The 22414-nt window shown below is 42.4% G+C and overlaps 1 protein-coding gene across 3 annotated transcripts; it reads right to left on the reverse strand.

Moving 5' to 3' along the window:
- Positions 1–180: 180 nt before the first annotated feature.
- hif1al2 (hypoxia inducible factor 1 subunit alpha, like 2) lies at positions 181–18541 on the reverse strand. Of its 3 annotated transcripts, XM_036967275.1 has the most exons (13): positions 18318–18540; positions 6974–7224; positions 6737–6876; positions 3293–3377; positions 3109–3206; positions 2773–2948; positions 2555–2661; positions 2308–2455; positions 1933–2090; positions 1757–1836; positions 1373–1632; positions 684–914; positions 181–578 (listed from the first exon to the last, which is right to left on the reverse strand). In XM_036967275.1, the coding sequence occupies exons 1-13, from the start codon at positions 18416–18418 to the stop codon at positions 344–346; spliced, it is 2070 nt and encodes a 689-aa protein (XP_036823170.1). In that variant the 5' UTR covers positions 18419–18540; the 3' UTR covers positions 181–343. The 3 variants fall into 3 exon arrangements, with proteins under 3 accessions (XP_036823170.1, XP_021447173.2, XP_036823171.1); XM_021591498.2 differs by having other exon boundaries at positions 181–914; positions 18318–18541; XM_036967276.1 differs by lacking the exons at positions 6737–6876; positions 6974–7224 and having other exon boundaries at positions 181–914; positions 18318–18532.
- Positions 18542–22414: the final 3873 nt, after the last annotated feature.

The following is a 22414-nucleotide window of genomic DNA, read 5'->3' on the forward strand; positions in this document are numbered from 1 at the left end:
CTAAACGCCCCTCCATGGTGAAAAAAGGTTAATCATAAACTTCCTTCACCGAAACTTTCACCATGGAGTGGGGTTTAAAAACAGCAGAGAATCTTTGTATAACAGAGCTAGCTATATATGGCAGTTTTTGCCTGTAGAATCCGAGTGGATAAGAAAAACTCAAATAGATTGTAACTTGTATGGGCACAAAACAAAGACAACAGTTTTAATATTGATCATTGTAATTAAATGCTGTATTTAATAACTAGGCTATGCATCCACATTTGTCAGTTAAATTGCCAGTAAAAGTCACAATATAGGCCTAGTTGAGGAGAGATTGGCACAATTCGTGGGATAATCAAGTTCATGTTATCCATTCAGCATATGATGTCGATGTGCCAGAGCTGACTTCAATAGCTGATCTGGGTGCGTAACAAGGATGGGCATATTGGGTGGAGAGCTGATTTATGCCCCATGTTGTCATGTGTAAGAATCTGGAGGGGGCCTGGTCCAGGACGGAGGTGATCTCTGACCCCTGAAGCAGGCAGCTGGTTGGCCCCAGTGTGACCTCACAGTCCAGCTTGCTCAGTACTGGCAGGCTGAAAGGAACATGGCATGTTGACATCTCGTCTATATGATTGGTAGGTGGCTGAGGGCCTGTGCTTGGGATTTTGGGCTGCTGTGTGTATTTCCACAACACTTGCCTTGATGGTGATCCACACAAGCAAGTGGATCCATCTTGTGGGTGAATGGGGAAATATTCCACGGTCCGGTAAGGCAGCCTAACAGCAGCAGCCATAAGTGCCTGTGGATGTCTACAGGACTTGTGTTTCTCACTCCACTGTTCGTTCGGGACAAGGCCCTCCAATCCGGCATAGTCAGGGCCCTCCTTGAACACAGCACTGCCTCCTCTATAGACTGACTTCATATGGTCCCTGGAGAAAGAGCAGATGTTATATAGGACCAAGAAACATCTGAAATGGCCAATAATGAGACAAGGATATGATGGTATGATTCCCTATATCCAAAGAAAACAATCAGCAACAATTATGCCACTGATGAACGGTTAAAGGAACAGTTCACCCAAATTACAAAATGGTGTCTTCACCTTGACAGCAATCCATTATTTGGTTTAGTTTCCCTGGCATTGTTTCCAGAGTTTGAGCATGTGGCAAAAATCCCATCCAAGTACTGTTATCGATATTAGCATTTTTCACGCATCATGTCTGAAAGTATCTCAAATTGATTGTGAAGCTCAACAAAGTCACTTATAGATGATTGTAACATAATGCGTCAAAAATGCTAATATCGATACCAGGACTTGCTTATACCTTTTAACAGTATACCTATTGACTGAGACTAGAAGCTTGTGCCCACACACAGTGGTGCTTACCCGAACTCTGACTCTTTGACTGTATGTGACGCCCCTGAGTCACAAGGGGGCTCTATCTGCAAGGTTTTCATTTGATGTGTGGTGAAAGAACCAGCAGATATAGGGGACTTCCCCAAGGAACAATGGCCTTCCAAACCAGGTGGAAGAACAGGACCTTCTATCATGGCCAAGATCCCATCTAAAACTGGAGTGAGGAGGAAGTCTTCTCCATCCATGGGTATGTATGGAGCCAACGAGTCCAGGTCCAGCTCACATAGTTCCTGCAGGGAGGAAATATGCAATTAAAAAAGGGATTGAAAAAGTCCACCATGGATTGAAAAAGTCCACCATGCTACCAATTTCAGCCCAGGTTTTACCCGTGAGCAAAGAGATAGGCCTACTTACAGAGAGTGAGTTCATGTTCATTTGATCCTCTCGGTTGAGCTCTGAATATCCCTCATAGGTTTGGATCTCATTGTTGTGTTCTAGATCAGATTGGGAGGAACGTAACAATTCAATGCCACAAGTCTCTTACCACCTCTTCGGTTAGATGCAAATAATCGTCAGCTAAAGGGACAGACCTGGAGTTGGTATTTTTGTGTTGCGTAGATGAACAGCTGTCTCTGCTGCAGGATAGGTCTCATTCTGCAGGATGGGCCCCACAAGATCAGAGTAACAGGGCCTCAGTAGAGGTTCTGTTTGCTGCAGTGAGAACACCATCTCTGGTAGCTCCACCTCACTGTGGTGAGACAACGAGATAGGGCAAACGGAAAAAGGACAGAGAAGATATCTTTACACCAGATACGGTGCATACAACTTGGTAGCACAAGGAACTTTACTTGTAAACAGCTGAACAGATATCTAGTCTAACCAACTTCCTATCCACACAGTTTTGGTAAGAGTTGTCATTTCATTAGATGCTTTCATTGGACCCCGACCCCAACATCACTTCTCACCTTAGAATGTAGTTGATGCAGACAACACTCTGGGGCTGCCCAGTCTGGTTGTTGTACACCACCGATGCATCCGTCTCTGCCCACACATACCCACCACCTTTCAGCAGCAGACGGTACCTGCCCATGGTAGCCTGTCCCTTAGAGAGCACTGTCCCAGACACATGATCACATATCAATTTAACATGGTCAGAACATACTAGTGATATTAACAATATTTATATACACCTCATGATTCGAGGTAACTCACAGCTCTGGTGTGCTTTGTGAATGTGCTGGCAGTCAGATGTGTGGTAATACTGATACACAGACTGGCCCAGAAGTTCTGTTTCTGTATATCCAGTCAGCTCCTTGACACTGGAAACAAAATCATATGAAAAACAGTATGAAAAGTATTATGTAATAAGCTTGTATTACTCGTCTCGTTTCATTAGCATCACCAGATGAGTGTTGAGTTAGTGACTGTACCCTGAATGGCAGTAGGTGAACCTCATGTCCGGGTGATGTCCGCTCAGGAAGGTCTTGTGATTCAAGCTGGCATCCCTGATGATGCATTGTGAGATGGGTAAGGGTCGGCACATTAGGACAAGACAGGCTGACTCTGGAAGGTGAGATTGTTTCTTAACCCCAACGCAGTGAATCACCTGTGTGTGTGAGAGACAGAGAGAAAAGAGAAAGTGAAGTTTGTATTTCTACAACAGAGAATAATAAAACTCAACATGTTAATACTCTGCTTCAAACTAGCATGAAGTACTGACCTTCAACATGTTAACACTCTGCTTCAAACAAGTATGAAGTACTGACCTTCCATCGTGTGTGTCTTTGATTGACAGCTCGACCCTGAGAGGTCAGAGTGCTCTTCACACGGAGGAGGAAGTCACACTGCTGTTGTCTCTCAGTAGCTGATAGAAAGACACGATACAGAAGATAAACAATATACCTCTTTGCTAACTAATATCTTGTTTAAAATATGTGAAGTCCCCTTTACCTATCATTTTTGAGAGGATATCTCTGACTTCCCTCTGGTCACAGTGGTGCATGAAGTCAAACAGACTCCTACCAATCAGATCCATCTACACGTGACATAAAAATATTTGTTGTTTAGAAAAATATTTTTTGTTTTCCATCTGTTTTGCCTTCAGTTCCAGTACAATATGAACACTCAACATGCAGTTGAAGTCGGAAGTTTACATACACCTTAGCCAAATACATTTAAACTCAGTTTTTCACAATTCCTGACATTTAATCCTAGTAAAAATGGTCTTTAGGTCAGTTAGGATCACAACTTTATTTTAAGAATGTGAAATGTCAGAATAATAGTAGAGAGAATAATTTATTTCAGCTTTTATTTCTTTCATCACATTCCCAGTGGGTCAGAAGTTTACATACACTCAATTAGTATTTGGTAGCATTGACTTTAAATTGCTTAACTTGCGTAGCCTTCCACAACCTTCCCACAATAAGTTGGGTGAATTTTGGCCCATTTCCACTGACAGAGCTGGTGTAATGGGGTCAGGTTTGTAGGCCTCCTTGCTCACACATGCTTTTTCAGTTCTGCCCACAAATGTTCTATAGGATTGAGGTCAGGGCTTTGTGATGGCCACCAATACCTTGACTTTGTTGTCCTTAAGCCATTTTGACACAACTTTGGAAGTATGATTGGGGTCACTGTCCATTTGGAAGACCCATTTGCAACCAAGCTTTAACTTCCTGACTGATGTCTTGAGATGTTGCTTCAATATATCCACATAATTGTCCACCCTCATGATGCCATCTGTTTTGTGAAGTGCACCAGTCCCTCCTGCAGCAAAGTACCCCAACAACATGATGCTGCCACCCCGTGCATCACGGTTGGGATGGTGTTCTTCGGCTTGCAAGGCTTCCCCCTTTTGCCTCCAAACATAACGATGGTCATTATGGCCAATGAGTTCTATTTGTGTTTCATCAGACCAGAGGACATTTCTCCAAAAAGTACGATCTTTGTCCCCATGTGCAGTTGCAAACCGTAGGCTGGCTTTTTTATGACGATTTCGGAGCAGTGGCTTCTTCCTTGCTGAGCGGCCTATCAGGTTTTGTCGATATAGGCCTTGTTTTACTGTGGATACAGATACTTTTGTACCTGTTTCCTCCAGCATATTCACAAGGTCCTTTGCTGTTGTTCTGGGATTGATTTGCACTTTTCGCACCAAAGTACGTTCATCTCTAGGAGACAGAACGCGTCTCCTTCCTGAGCGGTATGACAGCTGCATGGTCCCATGGTGTTTATACTTGCGTACGATTGTTTGTACAGATGAACCATGGCGATTGGAAATTGCTCCCAGGGATGAACCAGACTTTTGGAGGTCTACAATTTTTTTTCTGAGGTCTTGGCTGATTTCTTTTGATTTTCCCATGATGTCAAGCAAAGAGGCACTGAGTTTGAAGGTAGGCCTTGAAATACAACCACAGGTACACCTCCAATTGACTCAAATTATGTCAAGTAGCCTATCAGAAGCTTCTAAAGCCATGACATCATTTTCTGGAATTTTCCAAGCTGTTTAAAAGGCACAGTCAACTTAGTGTATGTAAACTTCTGACCCACTGGAATTGTGATACAGTGAATTATAAGTGAAATAATCTGTCTGTATACAATTGTTGGAAAAATTACTTGTGTCATACACAAAGTAGATGTCCTAACTGACTTGCCAAAACTATAGTTTGTTAACAAGAAATTTGTGGAGTAGTTGAAAAACTAGTTTTAATGACTCCAACCTAAGTGTATGTAAACTTCCGACTTCAACTGTATGTACATATACTGAATAAAAAATATAAACGCAACATGTAAAGTGTTGGTCCCATGTTTCATAAACTGAAATTAAAGATCCTACAAACGTTCCATACGCACAAAAAAACGTATTTCTCTCAAATCTGGTGCACAAATTTGTTTACATCCCTGGTAGTGAGAATTTCTCCTTTGACAAGATAATTCATTCACCTGACGTGTGAATGACAGGTGCCCCTTGTGATGGGGACAATAAAAGGCCACTCTAAAATGTGCAGTTTTGTCACAACACAATGCCACAGATGTCTCAATTTTGAAGGAGGGTGCAATTGGAATGCTGCCTGCAGGAATGTCCACCAGAGCTGTTGCCAGAGAATTTAATGTTAATTTCTCTACCATAAGCCGTTTTAGAGAATTTGGCAGTACATCCAACCGGCCTCACAACCACAGACCACATGTAACGACGCCAGCTCCACATCCGGCTTTTTTACCTGCGGGATCATCTGAGACCAGTCACCCTGACAGCCGATAAAACTGAGAAGTACAGTGCCTTGCAAATGTATTCATCCCCCTTGTCGCTTTTCCTATTTTGTTGCATTTAAACCTGTAATTTAAATGGATTTTTATTTGGATATCATGTAATGGACATACACAAAATAGTCCAAATTGGTGAAGTGAAATTAAAAAATGTACTTGTTTAAAAAAATATGTATATATTTTAAAACTGGCATATGTATTCACCCCCTTTGCTATGAAGCCCCTAAATAAGATCTGGTGCATCCAATTACCTTCAGAAGTCACATAATAAGTTAAATAAAGTCCACCTGTGTGCAATCTAAGTGTCACATAATCTGTCACATGATCTCAGTATATATACACCTGTTCTGAACGGCCCCAGAGTCTGCAACACCACTAAGCAAGGGGCACCACTAAGCAAGGGGCACCACCAAGCAAGCGGCACCACGAAGAACAAGGAGCTTGCCAAACAGGTCAGGGACAAAGTTGTGGAGAAGTACAGATCAGAGTTAGGTTATAAAAAAATATAAGAATCTTTGAACATCCCACGGAGCACCATTAAATCCATTATTTTTTAAAATGTAAAGAATATGGCACCACAACAAACCTGCCAAGAGACTCAAAACTCAAAGACCAGGCAAGGAGGGCATTAATCAGAGAGGCAACAAAAGAGACTTGCAGCTGTATTGCTGCAAAAGGTTGCTCTACAAAGTATTGACTTTGGGGGGTAAATAGTTATGCACGCTCAAGTTCTGTTTTTTTGTCTTGTTTGTTTCACAAAAAAATATTTTGCATATTCAAAGTGGTAGGCATGTTGTGTAAATCTAATGATACAAATCCCCCTAAAATCTATTTTAATTCCAGGTTGTAAGGCTACAAAATAGGAAAAATGGCAAAGGGGTGAATAGTTTCGCAAGCCACAGTACTTCTGTCTGTAATAAATCCCTTTTGTGGGGAAAAACTCATTCTGATTGGTTGGGACTATACCCTCCCAGACCTACCCATTTCTACGCACCTGCCCAGTCATGTGAAATTAGGGCCTAATGATTTTATTTCAATTGACTTATTTCCTTATATGAATTGTAAAAATCTGTAAAATCATTGAAATTGTTGCATGTTGTGTTTATATTTTTGTTCAGTATAATATGACTGTACCTGGTTGATGCCAGTGTGTGTCCTTATGTCCCCTGTAGTGAAGATAACTTGGCCGTTCTGAGACACCAAGAGCATGAAACCCCCAACAGCAGACTCCAGCACTGTCTCCACAGAGAAAATCCCTGCCATTGGGTATCGCCCTAAATAACACAGAGGACAATGCCTTCTACTATATTTCTAAACCCTTGAACACTCTAAAAGCCTTGACATTCCAAAAACCCAACAGAATGTTGTTACCGTGCATGGTGAAGTGGACTGTGTCAGAGCAGACCCTGGTCTCTGGTGTGACATTGTCTCGATGGTCTAGCAGCGCTCTCAGACGCAGGTAGTCCAGTGTGAGTCTGACGATAGAAGCCTTGTCTATGTGGCCAGTCAGACCAGAGGGCAGAGGTAGCCATGCTGCCAGCTCCCCAAACAAACGTCTCTCTCTCTCCCTCCTACTCTTAGCTGCAACACGGGACTGGGCCCGCAGCCGCTCCGTACTCACCCTGTGGTACAAGCAGTGTCATACCATTAAGAGAGAACATTTCTGAAAATATTATGCAGTTGAGAGGAATGAAGAAAAATAACTACAGAGAGAGACAGGAAGTGAAGGGGCCTAAGGAGCAGGGGTTGGAACAGGTCCAGGGAACAGAACAGAAAACCGGAAAATAAATACATTTTTCAAGGAACAGAAACAGAACTTGGAATGAAAGTGATCCATACTGTTCTGGAACCTAACCATTGTTTTTAAAAGCATGGGAACCGGTTGATGGCTTTCTTTTATGATCCAGGCATTTTTTTCTAGTCCCACAACAAAACGCAACAAAGCTCCTATGCAAAGCCCTCACTCTGTCACTCAGAAACTTATGCCCCGTTTACGTGACTTATTTAATCTTTCATCTTCACGTAGTCTTGCCCCTCAACTGAAAAGAGTTTTTAATTCAAGCTGGAGGAGAGCCTGTCTCTTGTCAGAGATCACATGTATTTTGGAAGATTGCAAGATATGATCTGTTCATTCAAGACAGGATAAATATATTGTTTCTGGTAATAATAAAACGTGTTTTGTTTGTTTACTTTTTCCTCAACTTGTTTCTCGACCTTTATAGCAAGTCAAGCTAGCTTGCACTGCAGAGCAGCTGGCTAAAATCTAGGCTAGGTTAAAGATACCATCGTAGCTAACAACTTCCACCTAATAATTAGAATACAAAACAAACTTCATTGCAATAAACTTAAACAGGAGGCAACGGTCATATAATACACATTGGCTGTTAACACATTACTATTAAAATAGTACGTATAGATAGGGTGACCAGACGTCCCCGTTTTCCGGGGACAGTCCCCGTTTTTGGTGGCCTGTCCCCGGAAATGTCCCCGTTTTTAACAGTGCATTAAAAAAAGGACTTAAAAGTGAAATAATATTTTACGTGGCAAGAAAGACCGAGCAGCAGAGCCTACCAGTTGACTTATCAATCGCGTTGTGCTTGTTTCGTCCAGCAGAGGGGGCTGCTCGCTATAGCAGCTTCATTCACTCTTCTTCTTCTACTAACTACTTGTTCCCGCTAGTTTTAGAGAAAACTGCTGTGGAAAAGTCGGCCAGAAGCTAACAAGGTGACAAGTTCATCCACAACATCACCACAAACGTCTTTTCAAGCCAGGTAAGTTACAATCGTTTGAGATACTAGCTAGTGATGTAAAAATGTCACAATTGATTATATAGATAGATGATCTGCGCCATAAGGTTTTAAATAGGTTATGCTAGCTAACATTAGCTATGTCAACTAAGTTATCTAGCTAGGTTAGCCAGCTACTGTCATGGTAGCTAGGTTAAAAAACGTTCACATGTAAACATGCAGTGGACAGGCTATTTTGAAAATATGATTATATTAAATGAATGCACAATTAACTATGAGAATATTTCATATTTATTTGTAGATTACAATTTTAATGGTTTGGGATTATAATAAATAGTGTGAAAATATATGTTTTTAAATTTTCATGGATAACATTAGCATAATGTTTTCTGTTAGAGAGTGGAGAGGAAGGAGAGGAGGAAGACTGGATGGGAAGAAGAGTGAAAGAGATAGAGGAGGAAAGGTAAAGACATGATTACAGAGCCGGCCAATTTATTATTCCATACAATGTTTTTGAGATAAAATACAAAAATGAGGCAAGCAATGGGTCTTTGTATTTGTCCTTCGTCTTGTCGTGTCCCATGTATATATATTTTTCTTCGCATATCTTTTTATATTTTTCGAAACCCTTACTTCAAAATACTTTCCTGCAACCCGCCTCACCCAATGTGGTGTGGACCTGCTTTTTCTCTAACGTATTTTTCTTTGCCTCTATTACTGGAATCTCTCCAACATAAACTAGCCAGCTAACGGTCATCAGCTAACCTTAGCTCGGAAAGCTCTCGCAAGTTTGGACAACACGATTCAACCAGAGCATACCGGACCTATTTCTTCTCTCCATATCCCCGGATACCTATCGCAAGCTCTGAACCTTCTCACCTTCCGACCTTCGCAGCTAACGTCCCCTGAATGCTAGATGTCTAGAGCACAACGGACTGTTGGCTTACGAGGCCCATCGAATACATTCCGAAGCCACTAGCTAGCAGTCAGCTATCCTTTGCTAGCAGTCATCAGCTACCTTTATCCTGGACAACTCTCGCCAGTCTGTACAGCGTGACTCAAACCAGAGCTAGTCGGACTTATTCTTCTCTATCTCCAGATTCCTATCGCAAGCTCTGAACCACATTTTTTTTAATAAACATTTTTATTATATTTTCTTATATTTTTATTCCACCTGGAATTATAGCAGCTAACGACCCCTGAACGCACAGCCGCTAATCTGCGGCCTGCTAGCTATCTTAAGCACATTGGACTGCTGATTTAAGAGGCCCTTCGGACATATATCTTCGGCCACTATACACATTTTGCCAATTGGCCTGGTTTACCACACGGAGCCCTGCTGATGTAACTGCTTGAGGGGGGCACAACAGACTTCCCTCCGTCGCGTCATCCCTCTAAGGCCTGTCTGTTAGCCTGCTAGCCCCGTGCCGCTTGCTGCTTGAAGCCACGCACTGGACTTGTATGATCAACAGGCTACGCATGCCTTTTCCTAACGTCACCATGCGGTGTCGATTGCTGTTCTGGTTTGTAACTATTGTTTTATTTCACTGTAGAGCCTCTAGCACTGCTCAACACGCCTCGGCTAACAATTTAGTTCCATCCCCCCACACACGCAGTGACATCACCTGGTTTAAATGCTATTTCAAGAGACAATATCTCTTTCATTATCACTATATGCACAGGTTTACCCCCACTGTATTCACATCCTACTATACCTTTGTCTGTACATTATGCCTTGAATATATTCTACCGTGCACAGAAATCTGCTCCTTTTACTCTCTGTTCTGACCGTACTAGGCGTCCAGTTCTGTTAGCCTTTAGCCGTACCCTTATCCTACTCCTCCTCTGTTCCTCCGGTGATGTAGAGGTTAATCCAGGCCCTGCAGTGTCTACCTCCACTCCCATCCCCCAAGCTCTCTCATTTGTTGACTTCTGCAATCGTAAAAGCTTTGGTTTCATGCATGTTAACATTATAGGCCTCCTCCCTAAGTTTGTTTTATTCACTGCCCTAGCACACTCCATCAATCCGGATGTCCTAGCCGTGTCTGAATCCTGGCTTAGGAAGACCACCAAAAACCTTGACATTTCCATTCCTAACTATAACATTTTCCGACAAGATAGAACTGCCAAAGGGGGCAGTGTTGCAATTTGCTGCAAAGATAACCTGCAGAGTTCTGTCTTTCTATCCAGGTCTGAACCCAAACAATTTGACCTTCTACTTCTAAAAATGAACCTTTCCAGAAACAAGTCTCTCACCGTTGCCGCTTGCTATAGACCACCCTCTGCCCCCAGCTGTGCCCTCGACACCATATGTGATTTGATTGCCCCCCGTCTATCTTCTGAGCTCGTGCTGCTAGGTGATCTAAACTGGGACATGCTTAACACCCCAGCCATCCTACAATCTAAGCTTGATGCCCTCAATCTCACACAATGTATCAACGAACCTACCAGATATAACCCGAAATCCGTAAACACGGGCACCCTCATAGATATCATCCTAACTAACTCACCCTCCAAATACACCTCTGCTGTTTTCAACTAAGATTTCAGCGATCACTGCCTCATTGCCTGCATCCGTAATGGGTCTGCGATCAAACGACCACCCCTCATCATTGTCAAACGCTCCCTAAAACACTTCTGCGAGCAGGCCTTTCAATCGACCTGGCCGGGGTATCCTGGAATGACATTGACCTCATCCCGACAGTAGAGAATGCCTGGTTATTCTTTAAAAGTGCCATCCTCACCATCTTAAATAGGCATGCCCCATTCAAAAAATGTAGAACCATGAATAGATATAGCCCTTGGTTCACTCCAGACCTGTCTGCCCTTGATCCGCACAAAAACATCTTGTGGCGTTCTGCATTAGCATTGAATAGACCCTGTGATATGCAACTTTTCAGGGGAAGTTAGGAACCAATATACACAGGCAGTTAAGAAAGCTAAGGCTAGCTTTTTTAAACAGAAATTTGCATCCGCAGTACAAACTCAAAAAAGTTCTGGGACACTGTAAAGTCCATGGAGAATAAGAGCACCTCATCCCAGCTACCTAGCTCTGGGGCTAGGAAACACTGTTACATCCGACAAATCCACTATAATTGAGAATTTCCATAAGCATTTCTCTACGGCTGACATTGCTTTCCACCTGGCTACCCCTACCCCGGTCAACTCCCCGGCACCCTCCACAGCAACCCGCCCAAGCCCCCACCATTTCTCCTTCACCCATATCCAGATAGCAGAAGTTCTGAAAGAGATGCAAAATCTGGACCCCTACAAATCAGCCGGGCTAGACAATCTGGACCCTCTCTTTCTTAAATTATCAGCCAAAATTGTTGCAACCCCTATTACTAGCCTGTTCAACCTCTCTTTTGTATCGTCTGAGATTCCCAAAGATTGGAAAGCTGCCGCGGTCATCCCCCGCTTCAAAGGAAGGGGGAGACACTCTAGACCCAAACTGCTACAGACCTATATCTATCCTACCCTGCATCTCTAAGGTCTTCGAAAGCCAAGTTAACAAACAGATTACTGACCATTTTGAATCACATCGTATCTTCTCTGCTATGCAATCTGGCTTCCGAGCTGGTCATGGGTGCACCTCAGCCACGCTCAAGGTCCTAAACGATATCATAACCGCCATCAATAAGAGACATTACTGTGCAGCCGTATTCATCGACCTGGCTAAGGCTTTCGACTCTGTCAATCACCACATTCTTATTGGCATACTCAACAGCCTTGGTTTCTCAAATGATTGCCTCGCCTGGTTCACCAACTACTTCTCTGATAGAGCTCAGTGTGTCAAATCAGAGGGCCTGTTGTCCGGACCTCTGGTAGTCTCTATGGGGGTGCAACAGGGTTCAATTCTCGGGCAGACTCTCTTCCCTGTATACATCAATGATGTCGCTCTTGCTGCTGGTGATTCTCTTATCCACCTCTACGTAGACGACACCATTCTGTATATTTCTGGCCCTTCTTTGGACACTGTGTTAACTAACCTCCAGACAAGATTCAATGGCATACAACTCTCCTTCCGTGGCCTCCAACTGCTCTTAATTTAAACGCAAATAAAACTAAATGCATGCTATTCAACCGATCATTGCCCGCACCTGCCCGCCCATCCAGCATCACTACTCTGGACGGCTCTGACTTAGAATACGTGGATAAATTCAAATACCTAGGTGTCTGGCTAGACTGTAAACTCTCCTTCCAGACTCACACTAAGCATCTCCAATCAAAGATGTAATCTATAATCGGCTTCCTATTTCGCAGCAAAGCTTCCTTCACTCATGCTGCCAAACATACCCTCGAAAAACTGACCATCCTACCGATCCTTGACTTCGGCGATGTCATCTATAAAATAGCCTCCAACACTCTACTCAGCAAACTGGATGTAGTCTATCACAGTGCCATCCGTTTTGTCACCAAGCCCCATATACTACCCACCACTGCGACCTGTATGTTCTCGTTGGCTGGCCCTCACTTTATACTCGTCGCCAAACCCACTGTCTTCAGATTATCTACAGGTCTCTGCTAGGTAAAGCCCTGCCCAATCTCAGCTCGCTGGTCACCATAGGGGCGGCAGGGTAGCCTAGTGGTTAGAGCATTGGACTAGTGACCGGAAGGTTGCAAGTTCAACCCCCCGAGCTGACGTTCTGCCCCTGAACAGGCAGTTAACCCACTGTTACTGACTTAACTGACTTGCCTGGTTAAATTAAATAAATAGCAGGACCCACTCTTAGTACACGCTCCAGCAGGTATATCTCACTGGTCACCCCCAAAGCCAATTGGTTGCCTGCACTCACTGGATATAGACTTTTTTCTTTTTTTCTACTGTTTTTTTCATTCCATGTGTAACTGTGTTGTTGTATGTGTCGAACTGCTATGCTTTATCTTGGCCAGGTCGCAGTTGCAAATGAGAACTTGTTCTCAACTAGCTTACCTGGTTAAATACATGTGAAATTAAAAATGTTAAATTAAAATGGGAATGTTAAAGTACTTTGGTTATCTAATAGTGTACTATTTATTATTAAAGATTGGAGAGGAAGGAGAAGGAAAAATTAAGGGACTGAAAAGAGTGAAGCAAGGAGAGTGTATCAGAGTGCGGTGGAAAGGTAAATAGAAGGAAGACGAGTGAAGAAAAGAGGAGAAAGATTGGAGCAGAAGAACAAGTTAAGAGAGTAAGAAGAGCAGACAGAGGAGGTACAATGGCTCTTTCCAAGAAACGGAATGAATGATATATGGACAGCAGCAAGAAATAGGTTCACTGTTCCTATGCTTATTGTGAAGACAAACTTCAACCTCCCCTGCCAGGAGTTCCTGGAGAAGCTGGCCAAAGACAGAGCAATCCTGAAGAAGATACATTCTTCTGAGAAATATACAGATTGGGTTGCTATAAGTATATTATGTAGTTACCAATCTCATCATTGTCTTATTTCTTTATGATGTTGCTAAGTATTTCACATATACTATCGTCTATTTTTTCAATTTTGCTCATGTTCTCTTCTGCTCTTAGTCTACCCAGACTACCAGGACCACTGAATGGCTGTTCAGATCAGTTCTACCCAGACTACCAGGACCACTGAATGGCTGTTCAGATCAGTTCTACCCAGACTACCAGGACCACTGAATGGCTGTTCAGATCAGTTCTACCCAGACTACCAGGACCACTGAATGGCTGTTCAGATCAGTTCTACCCAGACTACCAGGACCACTGAATGGCTGTTCAGATCAGTTCTACCCAGACTACCAGGACCACTGAATGGCTGTTCAGATCAGTTCTACCCAGACTAACAGGACCACTGAATGGCTGTTCAGATCAGTTCTACCCAGACTACCAGGACCACTGAATGGCTGTTCAGATCAGTTCTACCCAGACTACCAGGACCACTGAATTTCTGTTCAGATCAGTTCTACCCAGACTACCAGGACCACTGAATGGCTGTTCAGATCAGTTCTACCCAGACTACCAGGACCACTGAATGGCTGTTCAGATCAGTTCTACCCAGACTACCAGGACCACTGAATGGCTGTTCAGATCAGTTCTACCCAGACTACCAGGACCACTGAATGGCTGTTCAGATCAGACAGTTCTGTCTTGTCTGTAGTGTTTCTGTAGTATAGTTGTTTTCTCTATCACAGTGTGCCTGTTAGACTAAATACATGAAACCTGAATTGTCCCTCTTTTTTTATTTCATAGATAATCATATTGGATATTTTAATGATATATTGGCCGGCACAATGGAAATGTCCCCGGTTTTATTTTCAGACATCTGGTCATCTTATTATAGGAATGGGTAATTGTTTACAAGTTGCTAGCTATCCCATGAAGCCATCACTGAAAACAACATATTTGTATCTTCTTCTGTGGTTTGGTAACTTCCTGTTCTTCGATGGACTCTGGCTGGACCAGAGAGGAAAAGGAAGAGAGAGGCCCAAAAATGTTTTTGTTTCACCCACCAAGCAAGGAGTTTTTCCCCTCTAAATGTCACAACATACGTGCCTGGCTGCAAAAGTGCATTGTGAGTGATGTCAGCAGCAGGCGCTCAGCTTGTGCACGGCAGCAGAAGGCCTACAGCAATTTCAGCAAATCATTGTTGGCTGACTGCAGCAGCAGTAGTACGGGTTCGATGAGCCAAACCCAATGAATATAGTTGGTCAAGAATGTTTGATCTTGAACGTTCTGTTACAACATCAAACAACATGTCTCAATCAAAATTGTACAGTGTCCTTCACCTAGCTAGCTAATAAGTGACATCGTGTGTTAGCTAGCTAGCTAGCACACTTAGCTTAGTGATTAGCTTCATGGGCACTATGGTGTTGAACGCTGAGCTGTAGTCAATGAACAGCATTCTCACATAGGTGTTCCTTTTGTCCAGATGAGAAAGGGCGGAGTGGAGTGCGATTGGGATTGCATCATCTGTGGATCTTTTGGGGCGATATGCGAATTGGAGTGGGTCTAGGTTGTTCTGGAGGATGCTGTTTATGTGAGCCATGACCAGCCTTTCAAAGCACTTCATGGCTACTGACGTGAGTGCCTCGGGGCAGTAATAATTTAGGCAGGTTACCTTCGCTTCCTTGAGCACAGGGACTATGGTGGTCTGCTTGAAACATTTCAGACTGTGGTGGTCTGCTCAAACATTTCAGATATTTCAGACTCGGTCAAGGAGAGGTTGAAAATGTCAGTGTCTTGACAGTTGGTTCGCGCGTGCTTTGAGTACATGTCCTAGTAATCCGTCTGGCCCAGCGGCTTTGTGAATGTTGACCCGTTTGAAGGTTTGGTTCACATCGGCTACCGAAAAATATTCCTGTAGTGTAGCATCTGCGTCACCTGAACACTTCCGTAGTGAGCGAGTCACTGGTACTTCCTGCTTAAGTTTATGCTTGTAAGCAAGAATAAGGAGGACATGCTGGTAAATATTTGGTTAAACTGAAGTTTGCCTGCATTAAAGTCCCTGGCCACTAGGAGCGTCACTTCTGAGTGAGCATTTTCTTCTTTGCTTATCGCCTTATAGAGTTGGTTGAGAGCGGTCTTAGTGCCAGCTTCGCTTTGTGGTGGTAAATGTCCTGTCGTGTAGCATCCGCATCATCTGACCACTTCTGAATTGAGCGAGTCACTGGTACTTCCTGCTTTAGTTTTTGCTTGTAAGCAGGAATCAGGAGGATATAATTATGGTCAGATTTGCCAAATGGAGGGCGGGGGAGAGCTTTGTATGCATCTCTATGTGTGGAGTAAAGGTGGTCTAGGATTTTTTTTTTCTCCCTGGTTGCACATGTGACATGCTGGTAAAAATGTGGTAAAACTGATTTAAGTTTGCCTGCATTAAAGTCTCCGGCCACTAAGAGCGCTGCTTCTGGTTGAGCATTTTCTTCTTTGCTTATGGCCTTATAGAGTTGTTTGAGAGCGGTCTTAGTGCCAGCTCACTTTATGGTGGTAAATACGAATAATACAGATGAGAACTCTCTTGGTAGATAGTGTGGTCGACAGCTTATCATAAGGTACTGTACCTCAGGCAAGCAATACCTCGAGACTAGCAATACCTCGAGACAAGCTAGCTTGATAGTTAGTGAAACGGTGTGCCTTCCACCTGCTGTGTACCGGAGTCCTCCTTAGGACTAGCTAGCACACAGAGTCCTTCGCTCGCAGTGCACGCTAACCAAGGTAGCCAGGTGCACGGTGTTTCCTCCGACACATTGGTGCGGCTGGTTTCCGGGTTGGATGCGCGCTGTGTTAAGAAGCAGTGCGGCTTGGTTGGGTTGTGTTTCGGGGGACGCAAGGCTTTCGACCTTCGTCTCTCCCGAGCCCGTACGGGAGTTGTAGCGATGAGACAAGATAGTAATTAAAAATTAAAAATAAATAAAAATGGCGAATAGAAGCAATAAGAGGGGTTCCTGCAGATTAAGGGGGGAGGGGCAGGCTCTTCCCCCCCTCAGAATATAGGGAGGGATATTTTTAATTAGCTATAGAATCATGGATTAACTACTACACTGCTAGTTATGGATAATAAAGGTGTATTTATCCCGTTTTACCTTGGATTTATTAACTAGAAAAGGGTAAGACGTGTTTTTAATTCTGTTGCAGCTCTACACTCACACAAACATATGAGCTAGATAGCTCAAGCTTGTTAGTTATCTAGCTAGCTCAAAGGATATTAAAAGTTCTGTGGACGTCATTCAGATAATGCATGACATAACAAGGTGCCCAGCGCTTCAAGCCTCCTCCTCAAACAACCCTCTCACGCTTTTTCCTACCCACAAAATTTCAGTCACATCTTGTTCCAATAGTTAGGCTACATTTGTCTGTCCATCACGCATGTAAACCTAGTTTGCCTGCTCTGTCCGCACTGATTGGTGAAGTCATTTAATGGGCTAAACGTAAAAACTGTAGATTTTTAGAAAGGAACAATATAAAACGGTACATTTTTGGGGTTCGAACCGGGTTCAGAACTTTATTTTGCTGGTCGGAACTGTGGAACGAAACAAAAAACAATAGTGGTTCTGTTCACAACAAAATTATTGGAAAATAATTGTTTCCAACCCCTGCTAGGGAGAAAAACTGAGGGGATGTTTACGTAACACTACAGTTTCCATGACATACATTCTATAGTTATCCAGCCCAAATCACTGGTATCTCTGCCAGAGGGAAGCTAAGAGTGTGAACCTCCTGAGGAGATAAAGGGCGACTTTCAGCCATGGGAGGCAACAACATCACAGCTACGTCATGCTAGCTTATCACAACCAGTCTTGGTTGTCTGCTTCCAGAGATACAGCAACTAACTACTACGCTATAGCATATCTGGTATAGCTAACTATTGCAAAATGTCCTGAAGTGCATTAGAAATGTACAGAATTGTTTGGATCATATACAGTCAGGTCCATAATTATTGGCACCCTTGATAAAGATGAGGGGGGAAAAGTAAAGTATAAAATAAATAAATAATACAAATACTGAGCTATATTGTATGAAACAAAAAAAAGGGGAATTATATTATTTTATACTAATAAAGCTGCTCAGAGAAAGAGGTTTTGTTTAACAGGTAATCAAGTCTGGAGACTGAGATGGCCATTGCAAAATGTTGATTTTGTGGTCAATTAACCATTTCTTTGTGAATTTAATGTGTGCTTGGGGTTATTGTCTTGCTGGAAGATCCACTTGCTGCCAATAGTCAGCCTCCTGACAGAGGCAACCAGGTTGTGGTATAAAATGTTCTGGTACTTAATAATGTTCATGATGTCATTGACCTTAACAAGGGCCACAGGACCAGTAGAAGCAAAATAGCCCCAGCAAGGATGCCAATAATTATGGACCTGACGGTATATGACCAAAACAATCCTGTACATTTCTAATGCAAATAGACTATGTTTTGTCAGTTAGTGCTAAATCCACTCCTGACTTTCCCATGTCTAAAATAAAAACCTAAGTAAAGTGGTGTGTTTGTTTTGTTTATTAAGAGTAATTCATTAGATAAGTAACTCACCTGCTTCTCTTCTGTCCATTAATTCTGTCCTTCTGTCTCTTTGTTTTGTGGAGCTTTTGATCACAAGCATCTTCCAGAGAATTTCCTAAATGAGGAAACATTATCCAAAATCTCTGAATGGACACTTGCTAGTAATCACAGACACATGCCAGTCATGCGGTCGCGAGCATTTCGTCCCACTTGTACTTTTGGAGGTTGAACTAGAACAGGTTCCTGAACCAATGTCCAGTGGCAAGTCATTAATCTTTCTCCTGAGACTCCGCCTCTTTTGTAAATGCCACCTCCCACCAGGGAGGGTCTCTCTTCCACTTTGTTTACAAACAATCTCCTTTGGGCACAGAACTATCAGTTAATGACCATTTACCAAATGTGTTACAGTAGAAGAAATTAACACGGTAGCATTTATCAATACATTAGTGGATTGTATCGTGAAGTTGATGTTTATCCTTTCTTAAAGTGAAATCTAAAACTAAATACTAACTTGCTTAATGGTATTTTCTTTTAAATGTTGTCTTACCCATGAGGTGATGGATTAGGGTAAAGTTGGCACAGACATTGACCAACCCTAATTTTTGTGTTTTAAAAAGATTTAGCAGGACATCTGGCATGATTCCTGATCCTAAACTGTGGCGCCAGTTGCATGCCTTATGCTGTAAACACTTCCTCCACCCACCCCACACACAAGGGCACAGACATACACATTATCTGCCTAATGTTGTGCAAGTGAAGTAAACACATACTAAGTAAACATTATAAACTGGGTGGTTTGAGCCATGAATGCTGATTGGCTGACAGCCGTGGTATATCAGACCGCATATCACGGTTATGACAAAACATGTATTTTTACTGCTCTAATTATGTTGGTAACCAGTTTATAACAGCAATAAGGCATCTCGGGTGTTTGTGGTTAATGGCCAATGTAGCACAGCTGAGGGCTGTATCCGGGCAATCCGCGGTGCGATGCGTGTAAGAACAGTCCTTAGCCGTGTTATATTGGCCATATACCACACTTCCTCGTGCCTTATTGCTTAAGTATACTATAACAAAGACACTTTTATATAATTAACACTGACCACTAGATATCAAGGGCTGTCAGTGTCTTTCCTTTATATCCAATCAACTTGTTAAAACAGAATTTATTCCGAAGGGATAAACTACGGCCCTGTTAGTAGATACAGTGGCTCAAAAAGGTTTCATAAAAGTGGCTAATTTATACAAGGCTGTCATCTCTGTAAGTTGTTTAAATCAATACTCAGTTTGACAGATGTAATACATACACAAGCTGCTTTCCACTTTCTTTTTCTTTGGTTGTCCACTGAATGGAGTCTTCTCACACTGGAAGCTTCATGATCAAAGAGGGGCACTTCAGTCTCATCCCGTACAACAGGTTTTGATAAAGGCAGCGATTAAAAAAAGCCATCTCCCTCTGTTCTTTCTTCTGCTTATTTCATCACGTCTTGAAACTGTGTTCATTATCCTTGGGATGTACCGTGAAGTACAATGTAAGTCCAGATGAGTCCATTATGAGTGTACCCTGGTTATCCAGAAATCTGCAGGGACAAGTGAAGGAGTCATATAAAGAACATAGAATATAAAATATAGACGTCTCCATCTATCTATTACGCATCCAGAGAACTACTGCGTTTCTGTCGCTGTCTTTCTCTGTTTGTCTGAGGCAGTGTGCAGAGGCAGTGGGAAGCTCTGCTTTCTACCATTCCAAAAAGATGACAGGTAGTGGTGATTAATAGAGAGTGTCTTCCTGTGGTCAGCTTGGTTGGAATGCCTCAGTTTCAGTCCAACGCGGTGCACAACCCATAAAGCCGGATCTCTTTTATTGAGACTGGACCCTTGATACTTGTAGGAGATTCCATACACTGAACGCAAGGGCATGAGTCTTAGACAAGAGTAAGAAATATGTCAATAGCCTGGGGACAAGGGAAGCCAATCAAGCTGGTAGAACCACTTGAACCAATATGCCTTCAACTAATGAGAGCAGCAGAATAAATGATGAGGGGTAAAACGGCTCAACAGCTCATAGGCCTGAGGTGCTAAAGCTCTGTTACAACAGGTGGCACTGGTCACAGACCATGCTCGGGTCATCCACTGGTTGGCCTTGTAAAGTTATTGGCATCTGGAGCTGATGCAGTGTTTGTAGGATGGGAGGACGTGATGCCCCACACTGCAAAAGTGCCTGGCGCCATAACCGCCCAAGCCCGGAATAAACACAGAAACGGCATGACGGATGGGTATCGTGCCACCCTTGCTTCTATAACAAGTCACCTAGGGACCAGTCTGAGGGCCACCAGTCACGGTTCTCTCTTATCAGCATCCAACAATTAGCTAACAGAAAGCAACACAACGGAATGTTCCTAGGCAGAAAGTAACCCATGGAAAAGGCAGTCATCTATGCCAAAAAATTCCAGCTGAGGAGAATTGGAGGTGCATTCTTAGAAAAAAAAAGGTGCTATCTAGAACCTAAAAGGGTTTTTTCGGCTGTCCCCATAGGATACACCTTCGAAGAGCCCTTTTTGGTTCCAGGTACCCTTTTGGGTACCATGTAAAATCTTTCCCACAAAGGGTTCTACATGGAACCAAAAGGGTTCTACCTGTAACCGAAAGGGTTCTCCTATGGAGAACTGGAAGAACCCTTTTGGAACCGTTTTTTCTAAGAGTAGATCAGAGACCTGGGTGGTCAAGGTGGGGTTCAATAGTTGATTTTGGGTCATTTCCTGTTTATGGGTGCTCTTGGGAGTTTTTATTACATTGTGAAAACAGAATCAAGAATGGAGGCATTGTAGTGTGCAATGTGATACAGGGAAAATACAACAAATGATGAAACGTTATCAGGAAAATGCTGCAAAGAACATATTGTACCGTATGTCAATCTTCATAAAAGCAACACTATAGTTCACCAGCTTTGTGTCTCTGCATGACATTTTATCACACTAGCTCAAGATAGTATGGTCTGATTAAATTGTGGTCTACAGATGTAGGATCTTAATTTGAGGAGTTTAATCCTGCAGCAATAAGAAATTAGAATTATTGTGTGGATTATTAAAAAAAAATAGTGTAGGGTTTGATACATTTTTGTTAGAGCAAATAAAGTCTGAAATGTTAAAGTGGAAATTACAAACTTTAGAACCCTTTTTAAACCTTGAATACACAACAAGTTAGCATTTTCTGAAGTGCAGGAAATGTTCTTGCAACAACAGGGTCACAACATTAAGATCCTACACCTGTATGTTTCCGTGTCAAAGCCCTGCCACAGACTTCCTTCTGGTGCCTGTACCCTTTTTAAGTAGAAAAAAGACAGATGATGTAGCTGATGAATTCTGGCAACTTGATTGAAGCTTAAGTAGTGGAACTGACACTAACTGGAACTTTTTTTTAATGTTTTTTTTTTTTTTTTTACACAGGAACTTCTCATTTGCTTCAAGTTAATCAATATCACCACAACGCATATTTATAGACAGCCTACTTTAAATTTAAAAGGATATACTATACTAAATGTTGGTTTTTACTAACTTTTGATTGTTAACAAACATTGGATTAAGTGTTATTTATAATCTAATTATGTACAAAATGTTTGTTCCTTATATAATGACAAACCGGGTCGTAGGTTTAACTACTTTTAATGAACATATACTTCAGCTTGAAGACTCCATGTTTAGCCATGCAAGGCATTCTTTAACCAACTCCCGTGCCCGCATAGCCTGCTGGGTAACGTAGTCTAAATGTTAATAACACATCTTCTTTCCTTTAAAAGAAAACTACTTTTCTATGTAACTACACGTCACATCACATTTGTTTACTCAACCTGCATATTTGTTTACTCAACCTGCATAACATGCAATTTTCAATAACACACATTTCTTTCCCCCAATTTTTTTCCCTCAAAAATAAAATAGTTTTTCAACTAAATATAGTCTGTCCAACAATACTCTATTGTGGCTCTATTTCTATTCACATTAACAAAACATTCAGTCCAGGTAAGTGTCTTGCACTTTTGTCGTGTCGCTGTTTTTGTTTGTCTTTCTGTTTTTCCTTTGTGAGTTTGACTTTCTGAGCACCTCTGGGTGTTAGTTAGCAAGTCCTCA

The sequence above is a fragment of the Oncorhynchus mykiss genome, chromosome Y, assembly GCF_013265735.2.
Source record: "Oncorhynchus mykiss isolate Arlee chromosome Y, USDA_OmykA_1.1, whole genome shotgun sequence".
NCBI classification, from domain to species: Eukaryota; Metazoa; Chordata; class Actinopteri; order Salmoniformes; family Salmonidae; genus Oncorhynchus; species Oncorhynchus mykiss.